Source organism: Hyaena hyaena, unplaced genomic scaffold (genome assembly GCF_003009895.1).
Source record: "Hyaena hyaena isolate Hyena2069 unplaced genomic scaffold, ASM300989v1 scaffold_124, whole genome shotgun sequence".
Lineage (NCBI taxonomy): Eukaryota > Metazoa > Chordata > Mammalia > Carnivora > Hyaenidae > Hyaena > Hyaena hyaena.
Window position 1 is genome coordinate 41,219 of NW_024080755.1, and position 19,294 is coordinate 60,512.

A 19,294-nucleotide genomic window follows, 5' to 3' on the forward strand; every position below is an offset into this window, starting at 1 on the left:
CCCACCACTCAGCTCCTGGTAACCACCATTCTACTCGGCTTTAAAAGTTTAGATGTTTTTAGATCTCACATGTAAGTGAGATCAGGAACCTGGAGGACACTATGCTAAGTGAAATAAGTCAACTGCAGAAAGACAAATACTGCATAACCTCCTTTTCTGGCTTTTCAAAGAAAGAGCCCAGGTTGTCCAAGTTCGTGGAATAGGCAGAAGTACACTGGCTTTGGGTCCGAAATCCCAGCCCTTCTAAAGAATTACTCTATGATTCCGTTTAAGACACTGGCCTTCCCTTGCCTCAGTCATCTCATTTGTTGTGTCAGCAAGCAAGGTAGAACACCACCATCCATCTGCTGTCAAAGGACCCAGCGGCCAACTGACTAGGGATCAGGCACCGCATAGGATATTTTTAAAGCACCATTCTGGAATGTTCACTCTGCCCCAGGCACTGAAGCATTCTCCCCATTAATCCCCTCATCTCTGACAGCTAGGTCATCCTTGAGTTTTGTAAAGGAAGAAGCTGAGGCTTGGACAAGCCATGGTGTTGGCGAGGGTAAGAGCCTGGGTCTGTGTGAACACAGGCTTGGCTAATGTGTTAAAACGGGCTCACGCAGGTCATTGTCTTGGAAGGAAAGGTGAGCTTTGGTAGAACCCTAAAGGGCTCTCTGGAAGTGAAATATGGTTTAGCTCCAAGGCATGTGGATTCTGTGTGTGTCACAGGGGAGAGAAGTTTGGTGGCCCCCTCACTCCTTGGTAGTCCCAAACTTCCATTTCCCCCTCTGTTGAGAAGTTAAATGGCAGCCTCGACATAAACATCACACTCTAATTTTACTTTGCCCCTCTATTTATAAGCAGATTTCCTATCACTAATATAGGGGAGGGAAAGGCGCTGTTTCTTGGGAACAGAGCTCATGTGTCCCCTGACGTTGCCAAGGCAACCTAGCAGCAGCTCAGAGCGCTCCTTGCAGGGAGGGGTGGCTGGGCAGATCTGTGTTGGAGGCAAAATATTGTGTGGCCAAGACATACAAGCCCCAGAAGAAGCAGAAGTCAGTCACTGTAATCTTGGTGGTGGGGGGAGGAGCAGGAGACAGGGAAGTGGGGAGAATGCCTCCTTCTGGCTAACAGAGTTCTCTCTCGTGGAGGAAACTAATTTCATGGAGTTTCCAGTGATGGCTCTCCTTCTGAAATGTCATCTATGAATTTGGTCAGACCTTCCAAAAATGTTGACAAGCTGCATCTTGTCCATTGTTTGTAAGTTTACTGAGGAGAGAAAATTTTTGAGTACCCATCTCCACGAAGTTTCCCAAACACAGAAAGAGCTCAATAAACAGGATAAACGCTGTGTCTGTGGTCACGCTCCATGCACTCAGACATGTGCAGCAAAGAAGCCGGTGGCGCTGCAGCCAGAGCTTGCCTCTTCAACCAGCTGGGAACCATCTCTGGCCTGCTATTATCACTGAACGGCAATAGGGTCCTATCCCTCATCTGGCCACTTGTCTACTGATGTTAGAAATATGAGGGGACCCAGCAAGAACAGAAGGCTGAGCTAGTAGGAAGCAGGACGCCAAGCACCGGTCAGAGACAAAGAATAGATCCTGCTTCTGTGGTGTGATGTCTGGACCCAGACACACCTCTCCCCGGCTGGGGGACTCTGTGCAAGCCACCTCCCCTCCCTGAGCCTGAGAGCTCTGCTGCAAGATGGAGCCGTTAGATGCTATACTATTCCCCAAGCCTCCTCCTAGTTCTGGCAGTTTCTGCACAGTGCTCTGGAGATTGGATGTGCTCAGGAAATGCTTTAGAAGCATGAAGAACATCTGGTTGACCCTAGGCTGTGTGGCTTCCTGCCCTCCCTCCTCCTTAGTGCCATGTGTGTGAGTGTGTCTGAGGGGGTGTGTTCAGCGGGAAGACACAGAAGGATGGGGCAGAGACCAAAGGTCACTGAATGACATGTAGGATATCCAAGAAGAAGAGAGGAGACATTGTGGGAGAGAAGACAGCAAGCAACTCAGAAGCAGGAGAACTGCCCCCGTGCTCTGCAGGGAACAAAGGAGATCGCAGGTCAAGAAGGTATTCATTGGTAAAAGAAGGCATCTGGTGAATATTCTGCTGAGCCTGATCGTTGGTGGCGGCAGGCTGGGGAGAGGGAAGGGAGGCTATACTCCAGTGACAGGTGTGAAGTGACAGCACAGTGCCTCACACATGACCCCTTCCTCAGCATGGCAGGAAGCGGAAATTATCATGTGGTCACCGCTACCCTCAAAATACAGGAAGAACCGTGAAAGCAACAGGAGTCTGCTAGGTTCCCAGCATCAGTTCTGTGACACAAACTCTGTGCGCTCCAGCAAAAGTGTTACCTCACCAAGCCCCGGTGTCCTCAAGTGCAAGAACAAGGCTAACAATAATACTATTAGTCTTCCACAGCCCTCAGGAGGATGACATCCAAAGAGGTAAAATGTGTGAAAATATTTTGCAAACATATAAATACGCAATGTCTTGCTAAATAGCTGAGTACTCGTTACTACAAAAAAAAAAAAAATCAATGAAAAGGAAAATAAACACTCTGCCTTGACTAAAGGCAGGGAACCACTGTTAGCGTGCCATTGTGGTTCTGCCCTTGAAGCTCTAGGTCAGCCCCAAGGAAGTCTCTTAGCCATTCTCCCCGGCCTTTATTTGCACAAGAGGCTTCGTAGGGGAGCTCCACACAGCTCCTCCCGCTTCGGAAAAACATTTTCTTCTGCTTCTGGAAGAATGAAGCCATACAGGACTCTACATGTGAGTTAACACCTCCCTTGTAACACTGTCTCTGGTTTAGCTTTGGATAGAGTTAAAATACTCCACCTCGGGTTTAAAGGACAGGGATGGTGACAAACCCGAGTACCTTCTCTTTCAATACGCTGCTGCTTTGCAGAGAACACAGAATGAGCATAATATATAAATCAATAATCAAGTCAACTCTTCTACTCGCTCCACAGACACAAAGCTTAGATTCCCCTGCCTAGCCCCTCATTTTACGGCTCAAGACACCAAGGCCAAGTACGGTTGCCTGGGCTAAAGTCACGCTTCCAGCAAATGGGCGTCAGTCCCAGAGTCCATCTTTCTCCCCACCCTGTGGCACTTCACAAACTCCATTTATCAGGGTTAAAATGCACTTTTAAGATTCAAACCTGAGCAGCGCTCTACCACGAGCCATCTATCCTTAAATGCAGTGCAGGAAATTGGTCTGTGTTCCCCCTAGAAATGAGCTCTAGCAGGGGGTTCGGGCTCGGCTCTTACCTGCAAATTTGCACAAGGTGGTAAAACGTGAGTGGGGATTTCGTTCTCAGACCCTGCTGGCCCCAGGGGCTTGTTCTTGACCCGGAAGGCTGTGGTGGTGGTGGCAGTGGTGGTCTGAACTGGGAGGGCTGGCTGCCACACAGTCACATCGGAGCCATTGCCAAAGGCTTGAATTGCATTTTCTGCAGTAAAACAGGAGGAAATCCAATTTCAAAGTCAAGCAGCAAATGTAACAGACAGGATACATGAAGCCAGAGAAGCACACTAGAAATTCTGATTACAGTATTGGACTTCTCTGAACAAAACCCATCCATCCATCCACCCTACACATGCTGAGAGCCAACCATCGGGTCAGGTGCTCAAAAATCGATTCATTCATTAAATACTGAGATGGACACTTAGGTATGCTCAAAGTACAACAAATATTGTTCCTATTTATGTACCAGGTGCTGAGCAAGATGCTTGTCTTTAAGTACTCATCAGTCAAGCGCTGTGAAACCCAGCTTCGAACCTGTATTTTGGGATCGCCATCATTGTCCTATCTTTCAAGAATATCCTTGCGCTCTCTTAAAATTCTATACTAAAAGCAAACTAGTTAGTGTCTTTTTGAAAAGAATAACATAGACTTAATTATGAGACTGAGGCAACTTGGTGACACCCGCACTAATTTGGCAGGCAGTAAAATCAAACAGCAAAACAGTGTAATTCGCTACCACCACAGAGCACTCTATACACTCTGAGCAGCCACCGTGAGCCAGGCATTGCTCAAAGCACGGGTGTAACCAGCTTCTTTAAAAGAGAATTCTACCCCAAACCTCATCAATATATAGTGAAAATTTAAGTAAGATTATTTTTTCCCTTTCTGCTCCCAGTCTTCCAAACAGAATCTGCATAATTAGGTAGGAGCAGCCCTGCTTAAATGAAAAGTTTAAAATGTAAAACTTTAAAAGCTTATTACAATTTCATGGGATTAGATTGTTTTCATGGCAAGAGTAAATTGGTTGTGTGTTGTTCCCCTCCCGACAATGAATTAAAAACAGTTTTTAATCAGGTCCTCAGGGATTTGGCCTGGCTTTAGGAATTTTTTTATTTCATATTCATTGTATTAGAAATCAAACTCCCCCATTTGAGACCTGAATGTGCAAATTGTTAATATAGGACTCCTTACTGGCATTTTTTCCGATATATAAGCCAGAATAATTGAAGCCTAATCTTCCTCTTAGAAGTGACATTTTGTTCTTAAATTGTTATCCTTTAAGTTCGGGCAAACTGGAAGCTTGTTTTCTGAAACTTTACATTTTTTTTAGGCTGTAAGAAACAGCTTCGAATGAATATAACTATTGTTTATGCTCCTAGCCGTGGTACATGGCTTACCGGCTTGGTGAAATGCGGAGAAAGAGGTGCGCGGGGGACTGGTTGCTTCAAATGACCCAGAAAAACCACCACCACAAACCACAGGACCCTCCTTTCTCTCATGAAGATTCAAGAGACCCCCTCCCATTTACCGGAACCGCCTGTGCTTTCTGGGGTGTCTGCCTTGCACTTGGGGAGTTGGTTCACTTATTCATTCTATTTACTCAAATGTCAATGGAACATGTACTAAGTGCCAGGCGCTGTCTGTGCTGGACACGCAGCAGTGAAGGTCAGTGACGGCAACAAAAGACATGAGTGCGTGCCCTCACAGGGATGCCATGCGGACTGGGGAGGCATGTGAGCGAAACATACAATACATCGGTGATGAAAACTGACTGGAGGTGATGAAGCAGGAGGGGATGCCTGGGTGGTTAGGTTAAATGTCTGACTCCTAATTTTGGCACAGGTCATGATCTGTTTGAGAGTTCGAGCCCTGCATTGAGTTCTGCGCTAATGGTGCAGAACCTGTTTGGGATTCTCTTTCTCTCTCTCTCAAAATAACTAAGTTAAGACAAAAATAAGCAGGGGTAAGAATGGAATGAGGAACTGCAGTTCAGATACAGCAGTCCAGGGAGATGAAAGTCACTTCTGGAGAAAGACCTGAGTGACAGGAACTGATAACTTACCTCCACCCCAAGATCCTTCTTCTCTCTCTTCCTCTCATCTTGGCTAGGTACTTTGGCTTAAAAATAACTGTTTTCCCCCCAATAGCCAGAAATAAACAATCATTTAACGTTGTGCTCATGACAGAGGCACCTGGGAGAGGTCTGGCTAATGTGAAGGTAGCAGAATTAGGTTATTGCATTTGGGTTGGAACCTATGAATTTCAATTCCTTCAACTATGGAGCCCTTTGCCAGAGAGTGAATTTGCAGGCGCTACGTCTTTGGTATGCTGTGGCCCTTCTGATCAAAGTATAAATGGAATGACTATGAAAACTTCTGGCTGGCTTTGGTCCCTGTTGAAGACCACATATATGTCTTTTTATTGAAAAGTCATTAGCAAAAAGATGCCAGACGATTCTCCCCTTCACCGAAATATTATTAAGCAGAGACACCTTTAATTTCTCCACGAGGGAGTGGTTTTCCAGCCAGTGTGAGTGTGATCTTCTCTCACACACAATGACCTATATTGTCATTGCTTTATCTTCATTAAAACTTGCGTTCTTCCAGAAGACTATGCAGGGTGTGGAAAAGAGGGATATATACACACTTTTCCTCTTTTAAGTCAAGACCAAGGGGCGCCTGGGTGGCTCAGTCAGTTAAGCGTCCGACTTTGGCTCAGGTCGCGATCTCGCGGTTCGTGGGTTCGAGCACCGCGTCGGGCTCTGTGCTGATAGCCAGCTCAGAGCCATAAGCCTGTTTCAGATTCTATGTCTCCCTCTCTCTCTGACCTGCCTCTGCTCATGCTGTCTCTCTCTCTCAGAACTAAATATAATATTAAAAAAAGTTTTAAGTCAAGACCAAACAAGAGATCCGAGGTACAATTCAGTGGGTACCCCCAATGTCTTAGCAAATGTTTCTGCACTTCCTAATATGTCTGTGATTTTCAATTTTACTTAGGCATCCAGAGCTTGTGTTAGTTTTAAGATGACCAAACATTTAGTTATAGCCACATTATTAAAAGTACCTAGTAAGCAAATCATTTAGATTTATCTTTTCAACCAAGGAAACAATAGAGTGGTTTTAGAATAAATAACACTTAAAAGCTTTTCCATGGATACAGTAAATTGGTAGCTAATTCTTTGGTAGTTGGTCATTGCATAGCCTCGTGGAGAACTGTCACAGCTCTCAGAGGGGTGGCTGAACCTTAATTCCTAGAAACTTGCTCCAATACCTCTCACCAGGAAGTTACACTGGTCCCCAATGTTCGGGCATTTGTTCTTGGCCAATGGGTCCTTTAATATCAGGAATGAGGCAAAAGCAAACGAGTCCCCCTCGGGGGACAGGGGCTGCTGAAAAAGGCACTCAGGCTTCGGATCCATCTCTGGCATGGATGGTCTATATGAATAAACAGCTGTTTACTCAACTGTGAAATAGAAACAATAATACCCATATCTCCGAGGGCTCTTACGCAGATTACAGTAAATGAGATAATATATATATTGTACTCCCTATAAAGTGAGTCAAAGGTGCCCAATAAATTAAAGGTGGCTGCCACAAAATGTGAGTGAGGCACTCAAGCATCTCAGCTGGATTGCCACCTCCAACGTGCACATCTCAGTGGATAAAAGGGAGACTGGCCCAGTCTGACACATGCCACTATTCACACCTGTACAATTCTCTCTATCCCTCACCCTTTGGGAAGCGTGTTTCCTAACTGCCTGAAGGACACTGCAATCATAACCAATACTATTTCCAAGCAGGAGCCCCCTTAGTGCTCAGCTCTGTCTCCCGAGATAACACATCCTGAGGCTCCTGGCCGCATCGCCGGCTTATCCCACTCAAGAATTGTTGCTTCTCCTCTGAGCCAACCCCGATCATCCAGGGGGCTATTGATGTTAATGTGATAATTTTTCTCAGAGAGCCCTTGGAGGCCTACCCCAGTCTAATTTGTCTGAGCTTCTCACATCGTATATAGCTCCCAGGTTTTAAGAACCTTTGGAACAGACTTATGCTGGTTGCCAAGATCAAAATTTGATCTGTGGGTAGGAGTGTTCTATCCGACATAATGTACCCTCCGTTGTTTGAATCTCTTGCTCTCTTAGGCCTTTGGATTCACGGACTTGGCAGCACTGATGTGCTCAGATCCCTGCTGCCTTGCATAGTGTGGCCAAGAGATGCTGGATTCACCATCAGCAATCAGGAAAAAAGCGACAGTAATTGAGAGAGAGAGAGAGAGAAGAGGCAGACACAAGAAACATGAAGCTACAGCTTGAACACAGAGAGGAAAGCATGTTTCTGTGTTTGCTTCCTTTTTTTTTTAAACTCACTAAGACAAGTGTTGTCCTTGAAGAAATTCAAAAATTTGAAGCACTCTTCCAGATCATTCCCACTGTTGCTGCAGTCACACCATGGAGCCACACTGAGGCTACTGGAGTCTATGTAGTTGGGGGTCATGACTGTACCTAAAAAAGTAAAAACAAGGCATCTTGTTCCTGCGCGATGATACAGACTTTTCTATAGCCTGAAAGAGAAAACAAATGTTCCTCTGATGGTGGATGCACCATGGATAATTACAAACATTGTGTTTGCTGAGTGGGAAATTATGTTAAGCAGTGACTTTCTTGGCAATTTATCTTGAGCACATAAAATAATTTACACATTTACTTAAAAAATTATAACAGAACTCCTTGAGCTGCACTTAGGGTATTTTTCTGCACAAATGGTATGGATGTTATGGAGTAGGAGAGAATTAACTTAGAATGCATGAGTTCCCAAATCCCTTGCATTTTCTCGAAAATGTCATTAATCTTCATAAATAGATAGAACTGGTTTTACATATCTTAGAAATCCTTTTAGGACTTTGAATCCACTTTCCTCGGAAGCAAATGGCTTCTTCAAAGTAACACAGGAAAGCTTAGAAGCTATCCTTTGGGTTACCACACATCCTGAACATATATAACAAGGTCTCTGCTCACCAGACTCTCAACTGATTTAAATCAAGTCTTCCAAGTTGTGAAGGAATTGGAAATAAACAATGGAAATTCTCTAAGCTGATGGCTTCTAGAGTATTGTCTCAATAGTCCTCAAGAGTCCTCAGAGAAAAGCTGGGTGGTCTCTCTTGCCTACATCGTCCTGTATTCATGGTTTTTCTGAGGAGATCTGTGCTGGCGCAAACAATGCATTTATACTTAATACAACCCAAATGTCTTCTTCTGGGTGGCTTCCACCAGGCGATGCCTATTCATGCCAAGAAGCCTTCTGTTTTTATACATTTTGTGGATATAAGAAGTAATAGGTGGTCAGTGATCCACAGGATATATTTAGTTTATAAACAGAAAAAAAGAAATTCTTTATGAGCTCTCCTGGGTCAAGGACATATCTTCTTTGCCCTACATCCCTTACCAAGTTGAACTACATTTATCTCCCATTATACCTCGGGATGGGAACTCTGACCCACAGTGGACAGTGAGCCCCTAACTTTGAGTGAGAAAGGTAAGAGCCCCCCACATATGGAGTCAAGAGGCTAAAATGTGTCTACTAAGAAACCAGTGAATGCCTGGCACCATTGCGGATCTCTGACATATGGAAGAGGCAGGCATAGGCATTGTCTTGAAAGAAGTTAGAACCAGTGTGGAGGGAAAGATCCAGACCCAAGAGGGAAATAAATTTTGGTCTGTAAAATGCACTTCCTCAACCATTTCATTCCATTACGTGAAGAGTATTTCATCAACCTCAGGCATGTAATGGTTTGCCAAGCCAGAAATGCCTGGCAGAAACATGTCTTGGCTACTCATTGAGGATTTAATGAGCATGTGTGCCTGGAAGGAGATGCACTAAGGTGATCATAGTGATTACGTCTGAGAGTGGAGTTGTAGATCCTTCCTACTGTCTCCTTCGGGTTTCTCTGTAAGTTTTTAAACTTTTTATAATGAGCATGCCTTAATTACTTCCATTGGTTCTTTAAATCTGTAATTCCATAGTTGGTAAGTAACCCTTTACTAGAGACTAACTTACTTAAGAAAAGGAAAGAGTGAGTGCAAATTTAGAAAACGGACTTAAGGAAGATACACTAGTTGGGACACATCCACAGAAATGGTGCACAACACCGGTGAAAGGCATTGCCCAAGAGAACACAGGTATCCTTTCACAAAATGCTGGGATGAGCATGCAGGGACCTGTAATATCCCTGCATTAAGTGCCATCGTTGATTTTTTCCCCCGAGAGCTCTTGCTGAAGACGCTCTGGTGACAAAAAATGTGCTGTCAGTCTTGGTGGGAAGTTCTGCCTGCCTGGTGACTTGTGCGATCCTGGCAGGGACACACACCATGGCTGAGCCATCACACTTCTGACAGCTGCGATTTCCCTCACCCCTCCACAGCCTTCACTACGCAGTTGTCCTCAAATGTCAATCGTGACGGAGCCCTGCCATTGAGGCTTCTTAAGCCCCCAGGATCTGGAACACCTGCCTTCCTTCCTGCCTACCCCTTTACCCACGGCCACAAATCTGCCTCACTTCCCACTCTTCCTACTCACTGGTCCCCTAACTGTACTGTTGCCCTGAATGCTGAGAACCTGGTTCTTCTAAAGCCTCGGGTCTTGAGAGGCAGAAAACACTGTTTCTTCTCTGTCTGTTCTCAGGGGGAAGTTTTAGGCTAAATCACCCCTGCATACGAGGAGCTGAATTACCAAGAATATCAATGGTACGAAGGACCCCGGTTAGTTAGGGGTTTTATTTCCAAAGGGCCATTTCTGGGGAACAGCCCTTTCTGTTTCCCCCACTGAACTACTTCCATGTTCCCTAATTCAATTAACTTGGTTTGACTTTGCTGCCCTTTTCCTCGGCCATGCAGATTCTTTCTGGCTGTTGTTCTGTGTGGGCAGCACCCCACCCGAGATGCTTGTCAGGTGCTCATACTGTAGCCTTTCTTGCACTTTGATACTCCCTGCTTCTTCCCTCTGTCCTTGCACGGCCATGATCCTCAGTGGCCTTTTTGTTACAGGTGAGTCCCCTAGGGCTTAACAGCAAAACCCCAGCACGGGGGTTATGGAGACATTCTTCCTTTCATAGATAGTGGCAGGCGACAATGGGAAGAGTCTGTGAATATTTGTAAGCTAGACTTGCCTCCCATCCCGCTTCTCCCCGATCTTACCGATAAGCCCTGAGTAGGCAAGGAGGCAGTCAGCGTAGTTTTCCTTTAGACAGCTGCTGGCAGACCTTGACTCCGGTTGGCAGTTGGTAAAAAAATCCGCAAGGCGAGATCTACAGTAGGAAGAAAGGGCAAGGGGTGTGCCTTGAAATACCCTACGTTAGCTTCTGGACACATGTAACTTTTCTTTATTCCTTCGTTGATATGCCTTTTTCCACACCCCCCAAAAATATAGAAAATATGCACTCTTAGGATGTTAGCATTCTCTCCTATACAACCCCACCCCCCACCATCCCCTCCTCCACCCAGCCCTTGCCTACCTGTGTGTCTGCTTATTTGCACAGAAGTCTTCAGGGCCTATAACTGGAGAAGTCTAGATGCTTTGAAGTTTCCATTCAATATTTATTTCTGACAGACTTATTTGCATCTTTAGGAAATATGCTTCTCTACACACTCACCAGAGATCCACACTGGGGAAATATTTACTTTATACAGAAACATGTCCCTGGCATCAAAATAGGATCCTACAGCCCATCTGCTCCCGTAATTCCTGCTGGCTTTAAACATACGTGTATTTGTCCTGTAAGTTATCTCTCATCCAACAGCCCAGGGGACAAGAGATTTATTCCAGCCAAGTGACACTGAGGAGAGGCTCGTCTCTCCAGAACTGAAGGGGAAAGCAGGAAGGACAGAGATGCTCGCTCTGGGGGTGGTGTCCCTGTGTGACTAGGCCTTCTGTTGGAGGCGTTGCGTGCAGGGGTCACGGATCAACTCCCCAGGGCCCTGCGCAGTCCACTGGGAAGGCCTGAGCAGTGGCGACATTGCAGAGACCCAAGAAGGTGAAGAGGGGCCACAGACACGCTGGTCTGGGGAGGAAGAGGACTTTGTGGCTAACTGGCTGTTCTTCAGTCTGAAGAGGATATTGTTGGAGAAAATCCTGAACGAGGACGGGGCCACCTCTGAGGTCATCTCGGCAGACAACAGCCCCGCTTCTGAGTGAGGAACACAATGGACTTCAAGAGAATTTAAATTATCCAGCAATTATGGGAGACAATGGATGGTTGTCTCCGCTCTTTTCGCTTCAGCAGACCCAAGTTGGCAGCCAATACACACACACACACACACACACACACACACGGCTGTTTTCACTTCTTTCCACGCAAGACACTGTATTTACTCAGCATACTTGAGGATACACACAAGCTTGCGCTGGTGGGGCAGAGCGAGGAAGGGTGTGTGGAGATCACAGAGGTTTGTAAAAGGTCTGCAAGAAGCCCATTAAGGTGTCCCTTTACTACAACTCTACCTAGAAGAGAGTCAGAAGGCCTGATGAAGTCATCTAAGTTCACTGCCACAGCAAAGGTGCACGGTGTTTGTGAGGGGCTGGTCTCTTCTTAAAACCTTTCAAGCAGGGGCATGTGAGCCTCACTAGCTGTGCCGATCTGTGCACTCTGTATAGGCGCCTGGTTCCATCACTGCCAATCCCCGGGGCAGGTGCTGAAGCTAAGCAGCTTGGCAAAATCCTCCAAACGAGGCTTGTGTGTGCCTGTACGTGTGCCCGGATCTCCCACAGTCCAAGCCTAGTTGGTATTTTCGGGCTCTAATTGAACACACCGGAGGGCATAAAACCGGGCCATTTTCTGTAGCCTGGTTAAAGGATTTAGTTTTCAGAGGAAATCCCTAAAGGTGGCTCAGGCTTACTCAACTGGCTCCAACGGCATCCGGCTTGGACTGAGTGTTAATTTCAGAAGAATTTTCCCGGTCATGAAAGTTAATGATCTAGTGCTCCTGGGCTCCTAACTCCGCAAAGGCCAAATGTGGTTCGGGCAGCTGGGGCTCCAGTTCTGCACACAACCAGAGCAGCTCTCTTTCCCTGGCAGTCCTGCGCTCCCGCCCTGTCCCCCGGAGATGGACAAAAGGTCGCTCTGTCTCCAAGTCCCCGTTTCTTGTAGTCTCTCAAGCAGACTATTAACCAAACAGCGCCGGGACACGGATTACTATCCTTCAGCGAGAGGCTAATGCCACCAGATTCATTTTGTTTAACAACCTCAGAATTGACTCACAATTGGACTCTGGAATGAAGGGCTAATTGAGTCAGTCTGCTGCAGAGAGTATAACTCTGATTGGGAGGATAAAACCAGATATACTGCTCTGAGCAGAAGCCTGGACAGGCTGCTTTGCAAGAGAAGATTGTCAGCACAGATCCCCGGTCCTAAGAGGAACACAGCCAGGGGACAGAAAAGAGCTTCAAAATAATTTTGAGCACATGCAGCACTGCTAAAACACTAACACTTCCCTGGTTCTGTTTTTCACACTGGACCCACCTCCTACTGACATTTCTACTTGGAGACAGGATGGGGACTCACATTTTAATGAGAGAAGAACTGAAGTAAGAGGAAGTTTACCCAGCATTGTGTTGGAACCGGCTCATTACTGACCAACTGGTATATTTTCAGGGAGTTTGTGAGTTGGTTAACATCATGGTGGTAGTTTGCGAGTAACTGTGGTGGGAGTGTTTACACCCTGGTGATCAGCAAACCCCGCAAATGGGGGCTTTGTGTTGTTCTCGGAGAAACGATTGTTTACTATGTATCTGCACACCCTGTTTAGAACCAGTATGATGCATTCAATCCTCCGGATAAAGCACCTGTCGTGCCTCAGGAGTGAAGGCCCAGCCTTCCTGGTGCAGCTTCCCCTCCATCCCCAGTCACCTGTGGGCCAAGTGAAATGATGTAGGAACAGTTTTAATCTCCAGTCTTTCAGTCTTTCGTACCCCCCAAAGAAAGAAAACAGTTGGCTCTCAAACACCCTTCCTTCCTAACATCTTCTCTTACAGATGGACACAGTCCTCTCTTTTTTTAAGGTTTATTTATTTATTTATTTATTTATTTTGAGAGAGAGAGCATGGGAGGGACAGAGAGAGAGACAGACAGAGAGAGAGAGAGAGAGAGAGAGAGAGAATTCCAAGCAGGGTCTGTACCACCAGCACAGAGCCCGATGCAGGCTCAAACCCACTAACCGTAAGATCATGACCATGAGCCAGAGCCAGACCCTTAACCCACTGAGCCGCCCAGGAGCCACGTCCTTTGAAATCTCCTAAAGCAACACGTTGGTTACATGTATTGACAAAGCAGCTTGACTTGTCAGTCCCGTGGTTCCGTCCCTGAACGATGTGCCATGTGCTTGTGAGTTAGTCAGTAAACTCTCTGTCTGAACCCAACCCACCATGAGAGACAAGTAAAAAGATGGTAACAATACAGTGGCTAGTTCTTGATAAACAGCAGAAAGGCCACTAACAAAAATAACATCGAACATGAGTGAAGTACTTAGTATGTGTCAGCTATGTCTTTACACACTTTTTATTTTTTTCCACAACTCTAATAAGGTAGAGATGGTGGTTTTCTTTTCCAAATTTCCGAGGAGGAAACCACAGCTTACTAGGATGAGACCAGAGTCAGATAGTAAGCAGTAGAACCAGGATTTGACAGCACACATTCTGATGCTGCACATTAAGCTTTTGACGCTACACAGCTAGAGACACTGGTTTCAGAGAAGCCATGACATTGGCACTGAGAGTCACAGGATGACTCTGACCAGCAATGGCGGAGGGGGTAACCTAGGTAGGAGAGGGCAGCATGTGGCAAAGTCAGCACGCCCATAGCACTCCCAGGCTATCGACAGTGGAATATTTGCCTTGCCAGGTATCGACTTAAGGTCTTGACACATATGCACACATTTAATACAACAACCTTAGAAGGTAATCCTATCAGCCCCATTTTATAGATGAAGAAACTGAGACAAAGAGAGGTTAAGTAACTCCCTCCAGGTTGCAGAGTTCTGTGGTGGAGCTAGAACTCGACCAAACTCAGTATCAGACTCCAGAGCCAGAAAGCATTCACAACCACTACAACTTAGCACACCCATCACCCAGAACATTGTTAGTCGTTCACTTGGGATGGCTGAGCCATGGGTGGTGAACGGTGAGTGACGGGTGATGATGCTGGCAAGGATGTGAAGAGGCGTGAATGACCTAAAAGCTTGGATTTTATCCTAAAACCAGTGGGAACCACTGATGGTTTTTAAACAAAGTAACATGATCAGGTTTGCCTATCAGGAAGACTTTGGGGTCTCTCAGATGTTCAGCAAAGATCTTCTGGAGACCTACTCTGTGCCTTCACTGTTCTAGCAGCAATGGGGAAGCAGGGCACTGGCCAAAGGATACTAGCTAACAGGAGACTGAAGCCAGTGGGGAACCAGTGGGGAGATCTGAGGACCTGAAAGAGGAAGAAAAGGGGATGCATGGAGAGGCAGGTTTTACTAGAACGGAAGTCAAGACTGTAGAAAGAAGGGCCTCAAGGTGCAGGCAACTCAGCACACAGTGGTGCTGCAGGGGGAATGCAGGGGAGGACAGGCCCGCAAGGAAGATGGTGAGGTGGGATGCAAGCATCTTGCAGGTGGTTACAGCTTAAGCTCTCCATCTGTCCAGTTGCCAACCATGGTCTGAGCACCTGCTACCCTCCAGCCCCCAGTATCCCAGGACAGCCCTTGCTGAACACACTTCCCCTGCCCATCTTGGGTAAAGAGTCACGTTGTAACCTGTTTCAGTGGCTTCCCTGCCTGGGCTGTGCCGATCCAAACACAAAAGCTTAAACGTCCAGTGTGGGATTAACAAAGAAATTCCACAATTGGATTTCTTCTGGAGACATGAAATCTCCATGACTACAAGCAGTGATGAACCTGATTGTTTTTCTCTGAGAAAATGAAGAGGAAATGAATAGGCACTAATGTAGACATGCATCTCCCTCTGAAAGAGAAAATTCCCACCCTCAAAGAGGAGGAAAACGCCAGCAAATGCCAAGTTAGCCTTAGGAAATCTGCTGAAGAGAAAACTGTGGTTTATGTAGGAAATATCATACTAAAGGAAGCATGCTGCTAACTGGAAATAGAAAAATGATTATAACAATAAAATCTAGGAGAATCTTTTCAAATGGCAGATGGTCTTTTGACAGTGGGGGGAAATCATTTACCTTCTTTTTTGGTTAACATTTTTAGGAAAATAAGTGTTATGGCAAACAGGTGAAAAAAAAACGACATACAGTGATGCCCAGTTTAACTCATCCTGGATTATCCTATTCTTTTAAATATTTTCTCCAGGATGAGTCCCATTCTTGGACACAAGCCACATGGTTGGTGGAACTGAGCTCTGGATGAAGAATTATGAGGTTTTTAATGGGATCCAGGCTCTGATACAAACTACTCAGAACTCCTGAAGACGTTGCTGAACTACTTAGCTCTTGGATTACCCTTCCACTTCAGAAATATAATCTGTGGGACACTTGAAGATACTTGGGAAAAAAAGAAAGAAAAGAACACTTGTTTTCAAAGTATTATTATTCTCACCCATGATTCCATTTGGTCATCACACATGATTTCAGTGTCTTAGGCATTGGGTTTCCTTTGAGTACAAAGACCTAGATTTTTCTAGTAGATCCCCTGATCTCGCACTCAAGAGAGCTGAAGGCTAAAAAGGTTAAGCTCTTGCTCAGAGTCACATGGTGGGTGGTAGCGGATGGCAGGGGGTAGCCCTGGAAGGGAAAAATGCAGAAGGTGCTGGGCTTTAGGTTCCCAGGGACATTATTTAAGTCATCAAGTGTATAATTGCTCTCCCCCTCCCGTCATTTGGCCAGACTGTTCTTCAGAGCCTTCTTCCTAATGATTTCCACTGACTTTACAGCCTCAGTGAGCACTCTGAATGGCATTCGGGAGCACAGCAGGAGCTAAGGATGCAGACAGAACCCTGCATATGAGGGTGGTGAACCTACCAATGAATTAGGCTTCCCTTAATTAAGGGGCTTTGCTGACTGCCAATACAGGACTGCAGACCCTGACTGCCCCTAGAGAAAGGCAGAACCTTGAGACAGGATCCTTTCATTAATCCGTTTGTGTAAGAAATTACTAACATTTTTCTCTGAGCCCAGTGTGAACATCAGGGTTTTAAAGTCTTGGTTTTCAATGCAAGCCATTTAGTCTCTGAAAGTTTTCTCAGTTAGAGGAAGCAAAGTTAGAGGAAACAAAGCAGGCCAGGCCTGAGAGAGATGCATACCTGTTTCTAACCCAACTCTACCTTTCATGGTCTCACACCTAAGCAAATTAATTCACTTCTCCAGCTGTCCATTTATTCACCTGGAAAACAGGGTGGATGTCATCCACAGTCGCTCTAGGTGGCTACTGTGAGAACGAAATTTATAAATTATTAAAAAAGTACTTCACCCAGAATACATGTTGCCTGATACATTTTCACTTCCCATCCCTTCATCTGTTTGCTCCCCAATTCCTAGCCCATTCCAACGTTAAGCCCTTGATGTAAAGGGCTCAACACCCACAGCAACCTCAACACCAAGAAATGCACATCTTAGCCTGTCTTCCACTGGCCCCTGGATCACAGACCCTGGCTACATCTGGGTAACTGAACGCAGCGACTCAGACCAACACAAATTTGAGAAGTCTGAAGTCAGGATCCTGCGGTGTTACTTCATACCTCGCAGTCCTATGAGCTCATAGAATAAAGGCATTTTAAGAAAAAGCTATTTATTCCCCTGGGGTTTAGGGGAAAAGACATTTTTAAATGACTAAATATCAGTAAGTTTGTTAATACCGTTAATCTCTTATGCAGAATAAAAATAATTTGAAAAACATGCTGCTAATATTAGAGCTGGGATGACAAAGCAAGAGTTCTGGAATGGTGATTTTCTGGTACAGTGACACAAAACAGATTTTTCTCTTTCTGTTTTTAGAAAATTACCTTAGCCCTTCCTCCCCCAGCAGCCTACCAGAGAACATCTGGAAAACATCGTCCAGCAAATCAGAGCCTATATTCAAGACATTTTGCAGAGGTGTCTTCTTGCCTTGCTGTTCCCCACTTTGTGGTGTACACATAGGCCTCTTGGAGCAAAAGCCCAGCACATTCTCTGGGGGGCAGTCTGAGGAGCTGGGGGTGCTCGGGCGCCCTTCAGAAAGCCACAGTCTTCCCCAGCCTGGGAGTGAGTGTGGCCACTCCGGAGCAAGAGCCGCGGGTGGGTTCACGCACCTCGGCACAAACGCTCACAGCTCTGCACATGTTGAGTTTCTCAGCCCCTTCATGTGGGCTCCCACGCCTGGCAGGATGATTAAAGCCTCAGCCAATTAACGCACTTCTCATTGACTCAGCCAAACTGCACTCCCACATTTTCCGAGAAGGGTACTGTGAGGCCCCAGAAGACTTGCCTGATGTCTCTGTTTCCTGGGACCAGATGGCCCTGTGGCCAAGTAGAGATCAGTGCCTGTCCTTCCCAAATCCCTGGTCAGCTTCATCCTGACCTTTGGAGGCTGTAACCCACTGAACAAACAGCCCCCTCCTTCCTCACTCGTCCTGGAGAACCCTGGTCACAACAGCTCGTCCACCACCTTGGTAGCTCTGGGCCCAGCATGAGGGTCACAGAAGGCTAGGGTCATCTCCCTCTCCGCTTGACCCACAGTGCTGTGACAAAGCCTGATCTTCCAAGGAAGGACTTCAGGAGATGCAGTGAAGTCACATATGGCTGTAGTCCCTAGGCCCTGCTTGGGTGTCCCTCCAAGGTCATCCTTAGCCTTTCTGATGACATCAAACGGCAGCAGCCCCCTGAAGGAAGTCCGGGTCAGCATCTGATCGATCTCGGCATCCCTCATGAAGCCACCTTGCACAAACACTGACAGCTGTCAATCAACATCTGCAGAGTGGCTGACAGAGACGGACAGCTAATCTCTACGTGGCAAATTTGAAAAGTAAGCTATGGCATTGGCAAGGGAGTCCACTCTGACATGGAAGGGGCTCTTGGCAGCCTTGGATCAGATGCCCTAGAGCTGCCTTCCATCCAGCACCCCTCCCTCACACACTCCCCCCCCACCAATGTCTCCAGTGCACATACGAATGGTTGTAGTAAAAGCAGGCTGTAAGTCCTAACCAGCCACCAACCCTGCAAACAGTTCTATGCTACATCACCAAGTCAAATAAAGTTGTTTTGTATTATCCATGCTACAACACGTCCTTCAGTGCAGAAAACTTAGCTCTGACAGTATTTGTTGCTACAGGAAGAAATCGAGGGAGAAAAGAAATTGAAGGGTTTCTGGATGATTACATTATAAAGCTTTCAGATATCCAATAGCCGTCTGTGACAAATATGCTAAACTCTTCTAAGAGCCTATCTTTTTTTAATGTTTTTTTTTTTTTTTAAATTTCTGAGAGAGCGAGAGAGACAGTGTGAGCAGGGGAGGGTCAGAGAGAGGGAGATATAGAATCCGAAGCAGGCTCCAGGCTCTCAGCTAGCTGTCAGCACAGAGCTCGACACGGGGCTCAAACCCAAAAACCAGAAGATCATGACCTGAGCCAAAGTCGGACGCTTAACTGACTGAGCCACGCAGGTGCCCCTCTAAGAATCTATCTTATCCAATAAATCTTTTGTATTGCTGCAGGGCAACTTTGGTAATCAGTTTTGTGACTTCTGGCCACAAGAAGAAACCGAAATCTAGATGCTCAACCAATCTTTCACCAATAGAACCATACCTCAAAACCCCAGACCAACACGGTGTGAATTTGCTTTGTAGAATTCTGCAGGCACCTCCATCTTTAGGAGTGTAGTACAGAAGTTGCCTCAGATTCATCCCAGAACCTATGAAGCTCCAAGTCAACTGCTTAAGAACCCTAGGGCAGGAAAGGTCACCCACTATGATTTCACTTAATTATTTATGCCCACTCTCTCACTTCAGAAAGAATTTTGAAATGCATTCAGATGTAGCTCTGATGCAACAGAATAAATATAAAAATGAGTGAGGGTATTTGGGGTCGCTGA

The 19,294-nt window shown here is 46.0% G+C and overlaps 1 protein-coding gene across 2 annotated transcripts in view; it reads right to left on the reverse strand.

Moving 5' to 3' along the window:
* GFRA1 (GDNF family receptor alpha 1) overlaps nucleotides 1–19,294 on the reverse strand; it is a 211,948-nt gene that overhangs the window by 25,926 nt on the left and 166,728 nt on the right. For both annotated transcript variants that reach the window (XM_039237360.1, XM_039237361.1), the window contains 3 exons: nucleotides 10,434–10,543; nucleotides 7,611–7,745; nucleotides 3,268–3,449 (listed from right to left, as the gene is read on the reverse strand). In XM_039237360.1, coding sequence (XP_039093291.1) covers nucleotides 3,268–3,449; nucleotides 7,611–7,745; nucleotides 10,434–10,543 — 427 coding nt within the window. The remainder of the gene's footprint in view (nucleotides 1–3,267; nucleotides 3,450–7,610; nucleotides 7,746–10,433; nucleotides 10,544–19,294) is intronic.